The following is a 17,400-nucleotide window of genomic DNA, read 5'->3' as shown; positions in this document are numbered from 1 at the left end:
CTAGATGCAGGAAGATTGCTCCCGATGTTGGGGAAGTCCAGAACAAGGGGTCACAGTTTGAGGCTAAGGGGGAAATCTTTTAGGACCAAGATGAGAACAAAAAATTTCACACAGAGAGTGGTGAATCTCTGGAATTCTCTGCCACAGAAGGTAGTTGAGGCCAGTTCATTGGCTATATTTAAGAGGGAGTTAGATGTGGCACTTGTGGCTAAAGGGATCAGGGGGTATGGAGAGAGGGCAGGTACGGAATACTGAGTTGGATGATCAGCTATGATCATATTCAATGGCGGCGCAGGCTCGAAAGGCCGAATGACCTACTCCTGCACCCATTTTCTGTTTCTATGTTTACACCCCAGCAGTATGAACAATTACTTCAATTTCAGGTGGTCCCTGCTTTCTCCTCCCCTTCCCAGCTCTCCCACAGCCCACTGGCTCCGCCTCTTCCTTTCTTCGTCTTCCCCACCCCCCACCCTCACATCAGTGTTAAGAAGGGTCTCGACCCGAAACGTCGCCTATTTCCTTTGCTCCATAGTTGCTGCCTCACCCATTTACACAAGTTCTGTTATCCCACTTTGCTCACCCACTCCCTATACATGAGGGGCAATTTTACAGAGACAGGTTAACCTCCAATGCCAATGCGTCTTTGGGTTGTGGGAGGAAACCCACACGCTTTCAGGGAGAATGCAAATTCAACACAGACAGTGCCCGTGGACAGGATCGAACACAGATCTCTGTCGTGTGAGGCAGCAAGTCTACCAGCTGTGCAACTATATTTTGTTTTCCAACACACAAAAAATTATACGTTGATAACTTTGGTTACTAAAAACAAAAAACTATCAATTTTCACTCTTAAATCTCTAAGTGACACCATGTCCCCCTTTACAGCTACTGTATGTTTTAATTCAGTTAATTGGCCATAAAGTTGTTGCCTAAAAGTGCCAGAGACCCGGAATTGATCCTGAATATGGGTGCTGTCTGTATGGAGTTTGTTTCTTTTTCCTTTGATCGCATGGGTTTTCGCCGGGTGCTCTTGTTTCCTTCCACATTCCAAAGTCTGAAACCTATTTCAGACCCAACCCTAAACGTAATATTTTCCTTTTGTCCCGAGATTCTATCTGACCTGTTGAGTTACTCCAACTTTTTGTGTCTATCTTCAGTTAAAACCAGCATCTGCAGTTCCTTCCTACACACACAATACTATACGATAGAACTTTATTAATCCCAGGAGGGAAATTGTGTGTGTGTGTGTGTGTGTGTGTGTGTGTGTGTGTATGTAATATATACACACACACACACACACACACATATATTTTTATATAGTTACTAGACTAAGTGGGACCCGTTGGGTCCCATGTTCACAAGGGAGGGCTGGTCCCCCGACGCAATATTCCACCTCTCCATCAATTCCAATATTGGTGGCCAGTGGGGGGGGCTTTCTGGAGTGCTGGTATGGGTTCTTGGGGTGGCAGCTCTGTCCCTCAAGCCTGATCTGCTGGCAGCTCACTCACGGCTGGTGGGCTGGCAGTTGACTCATGACTATTCCTTGACATTCCATTTCAAGCAGGGTGCAAGTCCACCAAATTCAAATCCATGTTCCTACCATTTCAAGCAGGGTGCAAGTCCACCAAATTCAAATCCATGTTCCTACCATTTCAAGCAGGGTTCAAGGCCACCAAATTCAAGTGCAGTTTCTTACCACTATGAGCAGGGTGCAAGGCCACTGAATTCAAGTGCAGTTTCCAACCACTTCAAGCAGGCTGCAAGGCCACCGAATTCAAGTGCAGTTTCATACCACTTCAAGCTGGATCCAAAGTCACCAAATACAAGTGCAGTTTAATACCACTTTCAGCAGGGTGCAAGGCCACCAAATTCAGTGCAGTTTTATTCCACTTCAAGCAGGGTCCAAGGCCACAAAATTCAAATGCAGCTTCATACCATTTCATGCAGGGTGAAACCACCATAACACCACACAAAACACCAAACTCACAGTTCAGTAGACATTCAGTGTGTTCAGTTGATTCACAGCTCAGACAGAGTCATGACCTCCCCCTCCCCCTCCCCCATCATGCAGAGACTGAGCCACACCTACACTTCTGGGTTTTATAACCCCTCCCCTCCCACCGGAAAAGGTGTGGCTTTCAGGGCGTGATTGACAGGAGCGAGATTCTCAACATTTTTTAAACACTAATAACACTTTTATTTTTCATTAATGGGAAGAATTCTCTGCACCTGCTCAGCGGAGGGGGGACTGAGTAAGATGGCCAAAAATCACAGCCGTAAGTGTAGCATTTTATCTAAAATCAATATACAGTGCAAACAGGAAGTAAGTGCATTTGCAGTAGTGCCTTTTAACTTCAAGCCAAAGCATCCAAGCCGCCATTTGCAGTAAGTAGTGCCTTTCAACTTCAAGCAAAGCACCCAAGCCACCATTTGCAGTGTCTTTCAACCTCAAGCCAAAGCACCCAAGCCAGTAAGCAGTAAGTAGTGACTTTCAACTTCAAGCCAAAACATCAAGCCACCATTTGCAGTAAGTAGTGCCTTTCAACTTCAAGCCAAAGCACCCAAACCACAATTTGCAGTAAGTAGTGCCTTTCAACTTCATGCCACCATTTGCAGTAAGTAATGCCTTTCAACTACAAGCCAAAGCACCCAAGCCACCATATGCAATAAGTAGTGCTTTTCAACTTTGCCAAAGCACCCAAGCCACCATTTGCAGTAAGTAGTGCCTTTCAACTTCAAGCCAAAGCACTCAAGCCACCATTTGCAGTAAGTAGTGACTTTCAACTTCAAGCAAAGCACCCAAGCCACCATTTGCAGTAAGTAGTGACTTTCAACTTCAAGCCAAAGCACCCAAGCCACCATTTGCAGTAAGTAGTGCCTTTCAACTTCAAGCCAAAGCACCCAAGCCACAATTTGCAGTAAGTAGTGCCTTTCAACTACATGCCACCATTTGCAGTAAGTAGTGCCTTTCAACTTCAAGCCAAAGCACCCAAGCCACCATTTGCATTAAGTAGTGCCTTTCAATTTCAAGCAAAGCACCCAAGCCACCATTTGCAGTAAGTAATGCCTTTCAACCTCAAGCCAAAGCACCCAAGCCACCATTTGCAGTAAGTAGTGCCTTTCAACTTCATACCACCATTTGCAGTAAGTAGTGCCTTTCAACTTCATACCACCATTTGCAGTAAGTAGTGCCTTTCAACCTCAAGCCAAAGCACCCAAGCCACCATTTGCAGTAAGAAGTGCCTTTCAACTTCAAGCCAAAGCATCCAAACAACCATTTGCAGGCAGTGCCTTTTTACTTCAAACAAACCATATTTTCATTTTCAAACCACATTAAGGGTACTCACAGTTGTGTAGACATTTGTTCAATGTTATTCAGAGCTCAGAGAGACGTGACCCTTGGCTTCATCCATCTTGCAGTGAGTGAGGCACACCACTTCCTGGTTTTATAGTCCCTCCCCCTCCCTCCATCAGGTGCAGCAGAGAGAATAGTGATGTTTTTAAACTTCAAGCCAAAGCTCCCAAGCCACCATTTGCAGTAAGTAGTGCATTTTGAACTTTAAACCAAAGGGGCCAGATCTCCCACAATGCAAAGGGAGAGAGAAAGTGCCCGGCGCCGACCAGTTGCCGTGGCAGTGCCCAGGTGCAGGGCGGCCGATGATGTGCTGGCCGTGGTTGTTCGCATGTGCAGGGGGAGGATGTGCTGGCCATGGCAGTGCGCATGTACAAGGCGGCCGGCCGTGCCGGCGAATGAGGAGCGGCGGAGAGCGGAGAACCGGCGGCCCGTACACGGATGGCGGGTGGAGATGTAGAGTAACAGGGAGAGAGATAGTGAGGGGGATCCGCTCAGAGTTGAACGGCAGGTGACCCGGGTGCATGCCAAGCCGGGCAAAATTACACAACTTTTAGGTTGCACGGCAGGGCGTTAGGTGGCCATTGGCACCCGGGCAACCATTAATTTCGAGCCCTGTTTATGTTACAGTGGAATATTACTGAATGTGTTTTAGCTGCTTCAAGGGATATAAATATTGCCTGTACTTCTTTGTATTTCCTTGAGAAGGCAGTAGCAGGTGACTGCGAATGGTACGTTACACTCAAGCCTCTGTGAGTCTTCTTCCACAATGGTGTTTAAGTAAAAGCTTTTAACTGAGCCTTGTGTTCTTTGAATTATTTCACAGTTAAGTCTAGGCGACTATCAATGGCAAAGTTCAATAAAAATGAATTGCTTCTAGATTGCATAATTGAAATAAATAACTTGGAAAGGAAATTAAATGAAAAGACATTTGAAGGAAAAAAAATGCAGTTCCAAAAGCTGATTTTACAGTCAAATATCAGGCAAAAGAGGAAGCATTAATCATGGCTCAATGAATCAATGTCGGCTCACATTTAAGCAGCAAACAATTTCACCTTGAACAGGATGGTGAAAAGATTTCCATCAGAAATTAAATTCAATCATAAATTGGCCTTTTAAAATAGAGCACACAACAGCAGGGGGTAAGACTTGGATTTTTCAACCAGGAACACAACATAATTACCTTGAAACCTGTGTTAATTTCGCAAAGTTTAGAATATTGATTTACACATTTGCTTTCATATTTGGCCAGTTGATTTTCATAGCATACCATCATTAACAAACTGCCTGCCCTCTAATTGATCCTGAAAATTCAGATCAATGCAAGGAAGTATAAAATTGATTCTATCTGTCAAGATTAAAAATAAAAATTGAATTCTGCCAATGTGATTAACATTTAAATTGATAGTGACATTACATCAACATTTTCAATTCAGATTTCACACTCTTTAGGTTCAAAGAATGGATAGAACAGAGTCAGAGAGTCATCGAGTGATACAGTGTGAAAACAGGCCCATTGGCCCAACTCGGCCAACATGTCCCAGCTACACTAGTCCCACTTGCCTGCGCTTGGTCCATTATCCCTCCAAACCTGTCCTATCCATGTGTCTAACTGCTTCTTAAACGCTGGGACTGCCCCAACTACCTCATCTGTCAGCTTGTTCCATACACCCACCACCCTTTGTGTGAAAACGATACCCCACAGATTCCTATTAAATCTTTTCCTCTTCACCTTGAACCTATGTCCTCTGTTCCTCAATTCTCCTACTCTGGGCAAGAGACTCTGACCATCTACCCGATCTATTCCTCCCATGATTTTGTACACCTCTATAAGATCACCCCTCATTCTCCTGCGCTCCAAGGAATAGAGACCCAGCTTAATCTCTCCCAATAGCTCACACCCTCTAATCCAGGCAACATCTTATAGCTATTAATGACTATGATATAGTTGGGATCACGGAGACATGGCTCCAGGGTGACCAAGGCTGGGAGCTGAACATCCAGGGATATTCAATATTCAGGAGGGATAGAGAGAAAGGAAAAGGAGGTGGGGTAGCGTTGCTGATTAGAGAGGAGATTAACGCAATGGAAAGGAAGGACATTAGTTTGCAGGATGTGGAATCGGTATGGGTAGAGCTGCGAAACACTAAGGGGCAGAAAACGCTGGTGGGTGTTGTGTACAGGCCACCTAACAGTAGTAGTGAAGTTGGAGATGGTATCAAACAGGAAATTAGAAATGCGTGCGACAAAGGCAAAACCGTTATAATGGGTGACTTCAATCTACATATAGATTGGGTGAATCAAATTGGCAGGGGTGCTGAGGAAGAGGATTTTTTGGAATGTATGCGGGATAGTTATCTAAATCAACATGTAGAGGAACCAACGAGAGAGCAGGCTATTTTAGACTGGGTATTGAGTAATGAGGAAGGGTTAGTTAGCAGTCTTGTTGTACGTGCCCCCTTGGGCAAGAGTGACCATAATATGGTTGAGTTCTTCATTAGGATGGAGAGTGACATTGTTAATTCAGAAACAATGGTTCTGAACTTAAAGAAAGGTAACTTTGAGGGTATGAGACGTGAATTGGCCAAGATTGACTGGCAATTAATTCTAAAAGGGTTGACGGTGGATATGCAATGGAAGACATTTAAAGACTGCATGGATGAACTACAAAAATTGTTCATCCCAGTTTGGCAAAAGAATAAATCAGGGAAGGTAGTGCATCCGTGGATAACAAGGGAAATCAGGGATAGTATCAAAGCGAAGGATGATGCGTACAAATTAGCCAGAAAAAGCAGCATACCGGAGGACTGGGAGAAATTCAGAGACCAGCAGAGGAGGACAAAGGGCTTAATTAGGAAAGGAAAAATAGATTATGAAAGAAAACTGGCAGGGAACATAAAAACTGACTGCAAAAGTTTTTATAGATATGTGAAAAGAAAGAGATTAGTTAAAACAAATGTAGGTCCCTTGCAGTCAGAAACGGGTGAGTTGATCATGGGGAACAAGGATATGGCGGACCAATTGAATAACTACTTTGGTTCCGTCTTCGGAAGACATAAATAATCTGCCGGAGATAGCAGGGGACCGCGGGTCAAAGGAGTTGGAGGAATTGAGTGAAATCCAGGTTAGCCGGGAAGTGGTGTTGGGTAAATTAAGTGGATTAAAGGCCGATAAATCCCCAGGGCCAGATAGGCTGCATCCCAGAGTACTTAAGGAAGTAGCTCCAGAAATAGTGGATGCATTAGTAATAATCTTTCAAAACTCTTTAGAATCTGGAGTAGTTCCTGAGGATTGGCGGGTAGCAAACGTAACCCCACTTTTTAAGAAGGGAGGGAGAGAGAAAACGGGGAATTACAGACCAGTTAGTCTAACATCGGTAGTGGGGAAACTGCTAGAGTCAGTTATTAAAGATGGGATAGCAGCACATTTGGAAAGTGGTGAAATCATTGGACAAAGTCAGCATGGATTTACAAAAGGTAAATCATGTCTGACGAATCTTATAGAATTTTTCGAGGATGTAACTAGTAGCGTGGATAGGGGAGAACTAGTGGATGTGGTGTATCTGGACTTCCAGAAGGCTTTCGACAAGGTCCCACATAAGAGATTAGTTTACAAACTTAAAGCACACGGCATTGGGGGTTCAGTATTGATGTGGATAGAGAACTGGCTGGCAAACAGGAAGCAAAGAGTAGGAGTAAACGGGTCCTTTTCACAATGGCAGGCAGTGACTAGTGGGGTACCGCAAGGCTCAGTGCTGGGACCCCAGCTATTTACAATATATATTAATGATCTGGATGAGGGAATTGAAGGCAATATCTCCAAGTTTGCGGATGACACTAAGCTGGGGGGCAGTGTTAGCTGTGAGGAGGATGCTAGGAGACTGCAAGGTGACTTGGATAGGCTGGGTGAGTGGGCAAATGTTTGGCAGATGCAGTATAATGTGGATAAATGTGAGGTTATCCATTTTGGTGGCAAAAACAGGAAAGCAGACTATTATCTAAATGGTGGCCGACTAGGAAAAGGGGAGATGCAGCGAGACCTGGGTGTCATGGTACACCAGTCATTGAAAGTGGGCATGCAGGTGCAGCAGTCAGTAAAGAAAGCGAATGGTATGTTAGCTTTCATAGCAAAAGGATTTGAGTATAGGAGCAGGGAGGTTCTACTGCAGTTGTACAGGGTCTTGGTGAGACCACACCTGGAGTATTGCGTACAGTTTTGGTCTCCAAATCTGAGGAAGGACATTATTGCCATAGAGGGAGTGCAGAGAAGGTTCACCAGACTGATTCCTGGGATGTCAGGACTGTCTTATGAAGAAAGACTGGATAGACTTGGTTTATACTCTCTAGAATTTAGGAGATTGAGAGGGGATCTTATAGAAACTTACAAAATTCTTAAGGGGTTGGACAGGCTAGATGCAGGAAGATTGCTCCCGATGTTGGGGAAGTCCAGGACAAGGGGTCACAGCTTAAGGATAAGGGGGAAATCCTTTAAAACCGAGATGAGAAGAACTTTTTTCACACAGAGAGTGGTGAATCTCTGGAACTCCCTGCCACAGAGAGTAGTCGAGGCCAGTTCATTGGCTATATTTAAGAGGGAGTTAGATGTGGCCCTTGTGGCTAAGGGGATCAGAGGGTATGGAGAGAAGGCAGGTATGGGATACTGAGTTGGATGATCAGCCATGATCATATTGAATGGCGGTGCAGGCTCGAAGGGCCGAATGGCCTACTCCTGCACCTAATTTCTATGTTTCTATCTTCATAAATCTTCTCTGAACCCTTTCAAGCTTGACAATATCTTTCCTATAACATGGTGCCCAGAACTGAATACAATATTCCAAATGCAGTCTCATCAACGTCTTATACAACTGCAACATGACCTCCCAACTTCTATACTCAATACCATGACTGGTGAAGACCAATGTGCCAAAAGCCTTTTTATCTACCTGCGACTCGACCTTCAAGTAACCAGGCACCTGCACTCCTAGATCTTTCTGCTCCACTACATTCCCCAAAGGCCTACCATTCACTGTGTAGGTCCTGCCCTTGTTAGAAGTCCCAAAATGCAACACTGCACACTTCCCTGCATTAAATTCCATCAACTATTCTTCAGCCCACCTGGCCAATCGATCCAGATCCTGTTGCAATCTTTCATTATCTGCAAAACCATCTAAGGTGGACACAAAATGCTGGAGTAACTCAGTGAGGAATTGAGGCAATTGAGGAAATTCATAGTGTCTCCGAGGATCCTCGAGTGCTTCTACTCAGCGGCTGTGGAAAGCATCTTGTCCGGAAATATTACCATCTGGTTTGGGAATTGCTCTGCCCAGGACAAGAAGGCTCTGCAGAGAGTAGTGCGTTCGGCCGAACGCACTATGGGAACTTCACTCGCCCCCCTGCAGGAACTATACAACAGGAGGTGCAACTCCAGAGCAAATAAAATCACGGGAGACCCTTTCCATCCATGCAACGGACTGTTCCAGCTGCTACGATCAGGCAAACGCCTCCGTTGCCATGCAGTGAGAACGGAGAGGTTGAGAAGGAGTTTCTTCCCAGAGGCCATTCGGACTGTAAACTCCCATCTCACCAGGGACTAACTTTACTGAACGTTTTTTCTTCCAATATTTAATATGTAAAAGAATATGTGTGTGTTTATGATTGTGTTTATAGTTTGTTTGTCTTTTTGCACAAAGTCCGCGATCATTGCCACTTTTATTTCACTGCACATCTCGTATGTGTATGTGACGAATAAACTTGACTTGACTTGTGGGACAGGCAGCATCACTGGAGAAAAGGAATGGGTGATGTTTCAGGTCGAGACCCTTCTTCAGACGTCTGAAGAACGTCACCCATTCCTTCTCTCCGGAGATGTTGCCTGTCCCGCTGAGTTACTCCAGCATTTTGTGTTTGCCTTCGATTTATACCAGCAACTGCAGTTCTTTCCTGCAAAACCACCCACTTTTGAATCATCAGCAAACTTGCTAATCTTGACCTGTATGTTCTCATCCAAATCATTGATGTAGATGACAAACAGTAACGGGCCCTGCACCGAACCCTGAGGCACACCACCAGGTTGCCTCCAGTCTGAGAAGCAACCTTCCACCATTAACCTCTGCTTCTTTCCATGGAGCCAATTTACTATCCATTCAGCTATCTCTCCTTGGATCCCATGCGATCTAACATAGAAACATAGAAACATAGAAATTAGGTGCAGGAGTAGGCCATTCGGCCCTTCGAGCCTGCACCGCCATTCAATATGATCATGGCTGATCATCCAACTCAGTATCCCGTACCTGCCTTCTCTCCATACCCTCTGATCCCCTTAGCCACAAGGGCCACATCTAACTCCCTCTTAAATATAGCCAATGAACTGGCCTCGACTACCCTCTGTGGCAGGGAGTTCCAGAGATTCACCACTCTCTGTGTGAAAAAAGTTCTTCTCATCTCGGTTTTAAAGGATTTCCCCCTTATCCTTAAGCTGTGACCCCTTGTCCTAGACTTCCCCAACATCGGGAGCAATCTTCCTGCATCTAGCCTGTCCAACCCCTTAAGAATTTTGTAAGTTTCTATAAGATGCCCTCTCAATCTCCTAAATTCTAGAGAGTATAAACCAAGTCTATCCAGTCTTTCTTCATAAGACAGTCCTGACATCCCAGGAATCAGTCTGGTGAACCTTCTCTGCACTCCCTCTATGGCAATAATGTCCTTCCTCAGATTTGGAGACCAAAACTGTACGCAATACTCCAGGTGTGGTCTCACCAAGACCCTGTACAACTGCAGTAGAACCTCCCTGCTCCTATACTCAAATCCTTTTGCTATGAAAGCTAACATACCATTCGCTTTCTTCACTGCCTGCTGCACCTGCATGCCCACTTTCAATGACTGGTGTACCATGACACCCAGGTCTCGCTGCATCTCCCCTTTTCCTAGTCGGCCGCCATTTAGATAATAGTCTGCTTTCCTGTTTTTGCCACCAAAATGGATAACCTCACATTTATCCACATTATACTGCATCTGCCAAACATTTGCCCACTCACCCAGCCTATCCAAGTCACCTTGCAGTCTCCTAGCATCCTCCTCACAGCTAACACTGCCCCCCAGCTTAGTGTCATCCGCAAACTTGGAGATATTGCCTTCAATTCCCTCATCCAGATCATTAATATACCATGCGGAACCTTGTCAAATGCCTTACTGAAATCCATGTATACAACCACTACAGCTCTGCCCTCATCGACCTTTTTGGTCACATCTTCAAAAAAATCAATCAGATTTGTAAGACACGACCTCCCACGTACAAAACCATGCTGACTATCCATAATCAGCCCTTGCCCATCCAAATGCTTGTATAACCTATCCCTCAGAATACTCTCTAGCACCTTTCCAACTACAGATGTTAAGCTCACCGGCCTATAGTTCCCAGCATTTTCCTTGCAGCCCTTCTTGAAAAGACGCACTACATTTGCCACCCTCGACTTCCGGCACCTCCCCTGTATTTAAGGACGATTCGTAAATTTCAACCAGGACTCCCGCTTTTTCCTCTCTGGTTTCCCACAATGTCTTCGGACATATTTGCATTACAGATAGTTCTGTTATAACACGATAGTTGTGTTCCTAAGAAACATTACGTTATAGAAAATAGTGTTATAAAAACAAATGTGCTGATGAGGAAAAGCAGTTAGGGATTGGAGTGTTTGACTCACAATAAAAAATTATATTTTTTCTCTACAGGATTTTCAGAAATTGTCAGATTCAATGGCCAACCACAGTGAAACTGACAATCCGTGCCAGTTTCACTGCACCCCAGACATTACTTAATGAGCAGGTTACATGGAAACAGGTTCTCCTCTCCCCCCACCCAACTATTTTTCCTCCTTGTCAATTTTCCAACTTACTTTTCATTGGTTCTCTAAATCACAATGGAAATCGCCTTATAACCAATTTGGCCCGCACAATACAAATGGTATTTCCTGATTAATTAATGGTGTTATATCCAATTCTGGGTATGAAAACATAAATTCTGGCAGAACTAACTGCATACCTAAGTAGACACAAAGTGCTGGAGAATATGGATAGATGGTGTTGTGGGTCAGGATTCAGGACCCTTCTTCAGACTGTTTGTGGTGAGGGAGAAGTGGAGAAAGCTGGAGGAGAGGATGGGTAGGCCAAATCTGGCAGGTAATAGGTTAATTGGTATACCTGGTTGGTTTGTTTCTTTCTACCTGTGTGACTATGCAAGGATTGGGGTGAAAACGCTTTTTATGCCACACTGTTTAAGAAAGAACTGCAGATGCTGGAAAAATTGAAGTGCTGGAATGCTGGAGAAACTCTGCGAGTGAGGCAGCATCTATGGAGAAAAGGAATAGGCGACGTTTCGGGTCGAGACCCTTCTTCAGATTGATGTCGGGGGGGGGGGAGGGGCGGGAAAAAGAAAGGAAGAGGCGGAGAGCATAGGCTTGTGGGAGAGCTGGGAAGAGGGAGGCCAAGGTAGATTACACCCCTGCGGTATGAACATTAACCTCTAATTTCGGATAGTTCTTGCTTTCTCCCTCCTTCCCCTCCCCGCTCACAGCACTCCCACAAGCCTACTATCTCCACCTCTTCCTTTCTTTCCTCCCCCCCCCCCCCCCCCCCGACATCAGTCTGAAGAAGGGTCTCGCCCCGAAACGTTGCCTATTCCCTTTCTCCATAGATGCTGCCTCACCCGCTGAATTTCTCCAGCACTTTCTGTCTACCTTTTATGCCACACTTGTACTTTTGGCTCCAGTGCTAAGAACCACACATTAAGACCCTTAGAAAAGACACTAAGAAAATTCACTTGAAAGATGCCAAGAAAGAAATACATCAATTGTACTGACAAACTACGTGTTCTCCACGGGGCACAGAAAAATTAATAGAGCTGTTCGGAAATCATAAATGATCTTGATGAAGTAAATATGGAAAAACTATTGTCTTTGCATAGTGTCACTAACCAGAATGTACTGATTTCAATTAAATAAATAAAGGAAACAGGAGGAAGGAAACTAATTTCCACAGCTTGCTACAACAATCTGGAACACACTGCGGATGTGATGGCAGGACACAGTTCAACAACAATTTTCAAAAAGGATGTTGGATAAATATTTCAACATGAAACTTTACAAGGGCATAGGGCAGGCAGATGGACTACTGCCGACTGAACACTTCAATCAAGGACGGCGCTGGATTGCTGGGCCCAAATGCTTTCCCACCATCATTCTATGATGTTATAAAAGCAGTTAAAAGCTCGAGCCACTGGCTATAATGATGGCCATTTCCTGGAAACTAGCACAGACTATATATATTTCCTCCTCAGGCTTGGTCAAATTCCTTTGTTATAAAACGTCTTTTGTTTAAGAATACTGTGTAAATGCAAGTGGCTGATTTGAAGAGGACTCGACATGGAGTCAGAGTTCAACAGATGAAATGTGTCAGGTGCAAAATGCTGACAGGTGCAATCAAACCTATCCACAAAAGCCAGTGTTTAAAGGAACAAGGAATAAATAGATCAGCTGGGCTCTTGCATGAATATTGGAGAAGGCTCACATGGGTCAAATGCGAATATTTCTTCCTCCTTTGCAATCTTCAAACCCAAGTACCTTCAGATTTTGGGAAATGTCAGTAATCATTCCTACGTCTGTTTCAAGTCTATAAAACAACAACTTGTAGAAGAATAACAATATTTAAAGCATATTTGGACAGGTACGTGGATAGGAAAGATTTAGAGGGATATGGGTCAAACGTGGGCAAATGGGACCAGCTTGGTTGGTGCGCACGAGTTGGGCTGAAGGGCCTGTTTACGTGTTGTATGACTATGATTCTAGGCATCAAGCCATGACAGTTTAGAGATATCAAGGTAGTAGAATACTCTTTGGACCCCAAGTAAAAAGACATAGATCCTACAGTCATCAAAACACTACATTTGATAACGTGGTGTTCTTACAGTGCAATATATGGTCAGATTCCACGCGAATCACGTGTGCCAAATATTCAAAGATTAATGTAAATATTCAACAACAACATGCATAACCCAAGATAGCCATTTGCTGATTGAGCCAACAGACCAGGATGTGGTGAGCAGCAAAGATCCTATAGCAGAGCAAGATGGACCACTCCTGCTAAATGCAATGGGCTGACGTGTAGTACGCAACGGAACGGAAGCCTTTTTTTCATCCATTTCCGTAACTGGACCCGACCCAACCCGACTCGCAGTGTAATCAACGTTGCGGGAGAACAGTTTGTGTAAATTAAATAAATTAAATTAAAATTCTGAAAAATAGGAGAAGATTTTTCCCAAATAACTTTTATTTTGACGAGGATGTTTCCGTAATCGGCTTCCGTCTCCGCACTATTATCCTATGGGATCTTTGGTGCGGAGACGGAAATATTCTGTGAAGGGCGCTCAGCATCGTCAAGGACTGCTCTCACCCCAACCATAGACCATCTTACCATCCAGGAGGCACTACAGGTCTCTCCGTTGCCGGACCAGCAGGTCCAGGAACAGCTTCTTCCCTGCGGCTGTTACATTATTCAACACTGTACCTCGGTGATTGCCAACCACCCCCCCCCCCCCCGACATTCCTTCCATAATAATTGCACTACTATGACTGTATGCACGTAAATATATTTATTTATTGCTTATATTCTATGTCGCTCTTCTAGGGAGATGCTAACTGCATTTCGTTGTCTCTGTACTGTACACTGCACAATGACAATAAATTTGAATCTGAATCTGAATCTGAAATGGGGCCTTAAATTACCCATGAATCTGCCCATGACCGTACTACGTCTTTTTCGTCGAGTGGACTATCTTGCTCGCTATAGGATCTTTGGTGAGCAGGACTGAGTAATAGTACAAGCACAAGAGCATTAATCCACAAGTGGGTGGGGGAGGGAGGGATGCTGGGAGCAAAGGCTGGGAGAGAGGAACAGACACCCATTCCTATCGGATCAAACAAGATAGAAATGTTTAACATTTGCAGCATCAGAATCCACCCACTATCTCCATGCTACCAACAAGAATACCTTTTCAGACTAACCCCATTTCCAGTTTCCACTGAATCGTTGTTTTGAACATGAGATCCTCGTTCTGGCAAACCTTAAACACAATATTGGTTTCTGTCATTTATCTGGGAAGCGAGTTTTAAATTACAAGTGTTTTTTTGGTGGTTTCAACCTCCATCTAACTCTTTCACAAATAATTTTAATCTATGGCACCCAGACCATAAACTCATGCCAAAGGGAACAAGCCCCACCCACCAAACCTCTCAATTTACACACCTCCACTCGATTTCCCCTCAGCATCTTCAAATACAAACAAAATCACTCCAACTAAGCCAGTCATTCCTCATAACCTGAAAAAGTTACTTTTAATTAAACAAACAGGTTCGCTTCTTAATAAACAAACAACTCACAAAGCGGTGAGCGGACAAGTTCAAAACTTTACTTATTATCGGCCGATGGAAGTGGCAAGGAAAACCCCAGCCAAGTGAGCAATACAGACACTAGGCTGTCCTCAGTCCACTTCTCTGAACAGAATTACATGGTATTATATACTGTTTTTTTGTCACCTTAACACATTCCACAAACATTAGTCATGGTCAGAGGTACAGAGAATACACGTTACTTCAGGATGCGTCTGAGCTGTCTCGTTACATCAGTTGCATCAAAGGCATCCTGTCATGTGGTACACGGACTTTACATCTCAAAGACATCGGACATTGGCACAAGGTATTTTACATATTAAAGGCATCGGACATTATCTCAATACCCCTTACTGGGATTCATCTGGGCTTCCTCTCTAGTCAAATGGTAGACACATTTTAAAGTCATTGGTCATTATCTCAATACGCAGCAACCCGAGGCAAGCCTAGACCAAGAAAGGTTTTGGCCCGAAACGTTGCCTATTTCCTTCGCTCCAAAGATGCTACTGCACCCGCTGAGTTTCTCCAGCATTTTTGTGTACCCTCGATTTTCCAGCATCTGCAGTTCCTTCTTAAACAGCAAGCCTAAACTTGCCTTTCTGTATCAATCTACTGGAGAAAAGCCTGCTTTGAGACTAAATATAAGCTGGTCCATGAATCCATTTAATATTTTCTTATATTTTTAACATAATTCAGCCTTATCAAACCCTCTCCAACCCTGACACCTCATCTGTCCATCTCTGCCATCCCCCGATGAGTTGTGTAAAATGGTGACCACGGATGTATCGAGTTCTGCTGTTTGGATCAATGTTTTACAATAACAACATTATGCAACAGATTATCCTAATTGCCATTAAAAAAAAAACTAGTACAATCAAGCATAAGATTTTAGTTTTGCTAATTATTTGATCAGTTTTATTGCTACACATTTTCTGAATTTTCCAAAGGAATCTTCATCTACACCTCCATATCAATCCTTCAGCTTTCAAATGTCTGTCACTTTGTACCTTTTAGCCTTAGTTGTAACATTGGGCTCTTCAGTAGTTTGAGCAAAGCAAAGTGCTGGAGGAACTCTGTGGGTCTGGCAGCATGGGAGAGGGGGGGGGGGGGGGGGGGGCGGGGGTGGGGTTAGAGATGGACTAATGACGTTTCGGGACAGTTTGAAAAGGGCTCCCTACCCGAAACATCTGTCTGTCCATTCCCTCCACAAATGCTGCCTGGCCCACTGAGAGTTCCCCCAGCACTTTGCGTTTTGCTCAAGACTCCAGTTTCTACAGTCTCTATTCGGTAGTTTTACTGTTTGAGAGCTTCCGGGTCCAAGAAGCAATAACCCTTAAATATTATCACCGTAAGCATAATCTCCAGAAATGTACAAACAAGTCATCGACTCATTGACAAAGTTGTTGACACCAACCGCAGTCTCTGATTCTATATGTTACATGGGCACTCTGGGCAACTGGGCAACATCAAGCGAATCTAACAAATGCAAACACATGTGGACGAGTACTTTAGTTTACCTGTAGCTACAAACAATAGCAGGTACTGGTGCACAGAATGAGAGAGTAACCCAGCGGACTGGCCAGCATCCCTGCAGAACATGTACTTTACCTGCAAGGTCTGATCCTTGTTCCGCCACTTGATGAGGAAGTTTCTGTAGAGAAGTGCTTTGGTCTGCTGCCAAATTGCTGCTTCTCTCGTCTGTATTCTCCCCATCTTGTTAATTGTTCCAAAACAAAAATAAATAAAAAGGTTTCCCGGGCAGACAGAGACGGCAACTCCGTGCCCGCGGCGGCTGTGATGATTGTGTCGGAGGCGAGAGAGAGTGTAGAGGGGCCGTTACCCCAACGCCCGGCTCATGCCACAGGTCGCGGCCGCAGTGACCATCTGCATGGGCGGCGGAGATCGGCTCACTGAGGCGCTGGAGCCGGTGGATGAGCACAGCCTGTCAACCGGGCCCAGCCTGCTTCAGCACGGCCCCGCCCGCCGCTTGTTAGCCCGACCCGGACCCGGACCAGCCTCAGCTCAGCTCAGCTGTCTGTCAACCCGACCCCGACCCACACTCCGCCTCTCCCGGGCTCGATCCGCCAGCGCCGCCTCACACCCTGACCGCCCACCCACTGCCGCCTCACACCCGGCCCGGCCCCGCTCCCACCCCCGCCCCGCACTCGCAGCCCCCCGACAACTGCGCCCCCAAGCGGCACCTCCTGGCCCGACAGACACTCGCCGGGAGCTCTGCTAGAACGCGAGGAAGGTCGTGGTGTAGGTAATGGTCTTGTAAACCCAGTTGTGCCGGTGAAGGAAAGTCTTCGACAGTTGTGGGAGAAGGTGGGATTTGTCCAACATCCTTCCATTGCTTATGTAGGACTTCCATGCATTGTTGATCATAAACTTAAAAAAACTCAATATCACCCCAATATGTAGCAATGTTACAAAATTTTGAGATTTAAAAAATCAAGTCTGTAATTTATCCCATCAGATAAAGCATAAAAAGAAGTTTAATTTGACACCTAATTCACTTTCATATCTCAAGTATTTAAAAAGTTATGGCCATTTTCATACTCGGAAATTAGCATCTTGTTCCCTATTGATTTTCTATGGACATAACAAAAAAGCT

General features: G+C 44.8%; 1 protein-coding gene across 2 annotated transcripts in view; it reads right to left on the bottom strand.

Annotated features, from left to right (window-relative positions):
• Positions 1-16,963, bottom strand: part of abca5 (ATP binding cassette subfamily A member 5) — a 95,185-nt gene extending 78,222 nt beyond the window's left edge. Inside the window, exon 1 of one of the 2 annotated variants that reach the window (XM_033044558.1) lies at positions 16,395-16,963. In XM_033044558.1, coding sequence (XP_032900449.1) covers positions 16,395-16,499 — 105 coding nt within the window. In that variant the 5' untranslated portion in view covers positions 16,500-16,963. The remainder of the gene's footprint in view (positions 1-16,394) is intronic. The other variant, XM_033044559.1, reaches the window with a different exon arrangement.
• Positions 16,964-17,400: the final 437 nt, after the last annotated feature.

Source organism: Amblyraja radiata, chromosome 26 (assembly GCF_010909765.2).
Source record: "Amblyraja radiata isolate CabotCenter1 chromosome 26, sAmbRad1.1.pri, whole genome shotgun sequence".
Lineage (NCBI taxonomy): Eukaryota > Metazoa > Chordata > Chondrichthyes > Rajiformes > Rajidae > Amblyraja > Amblyraja radiata.
Note: the sequence above shows the minus strand (reverse complement) of the source record. Positions and strands in the feature narration are given on the sequence as shown.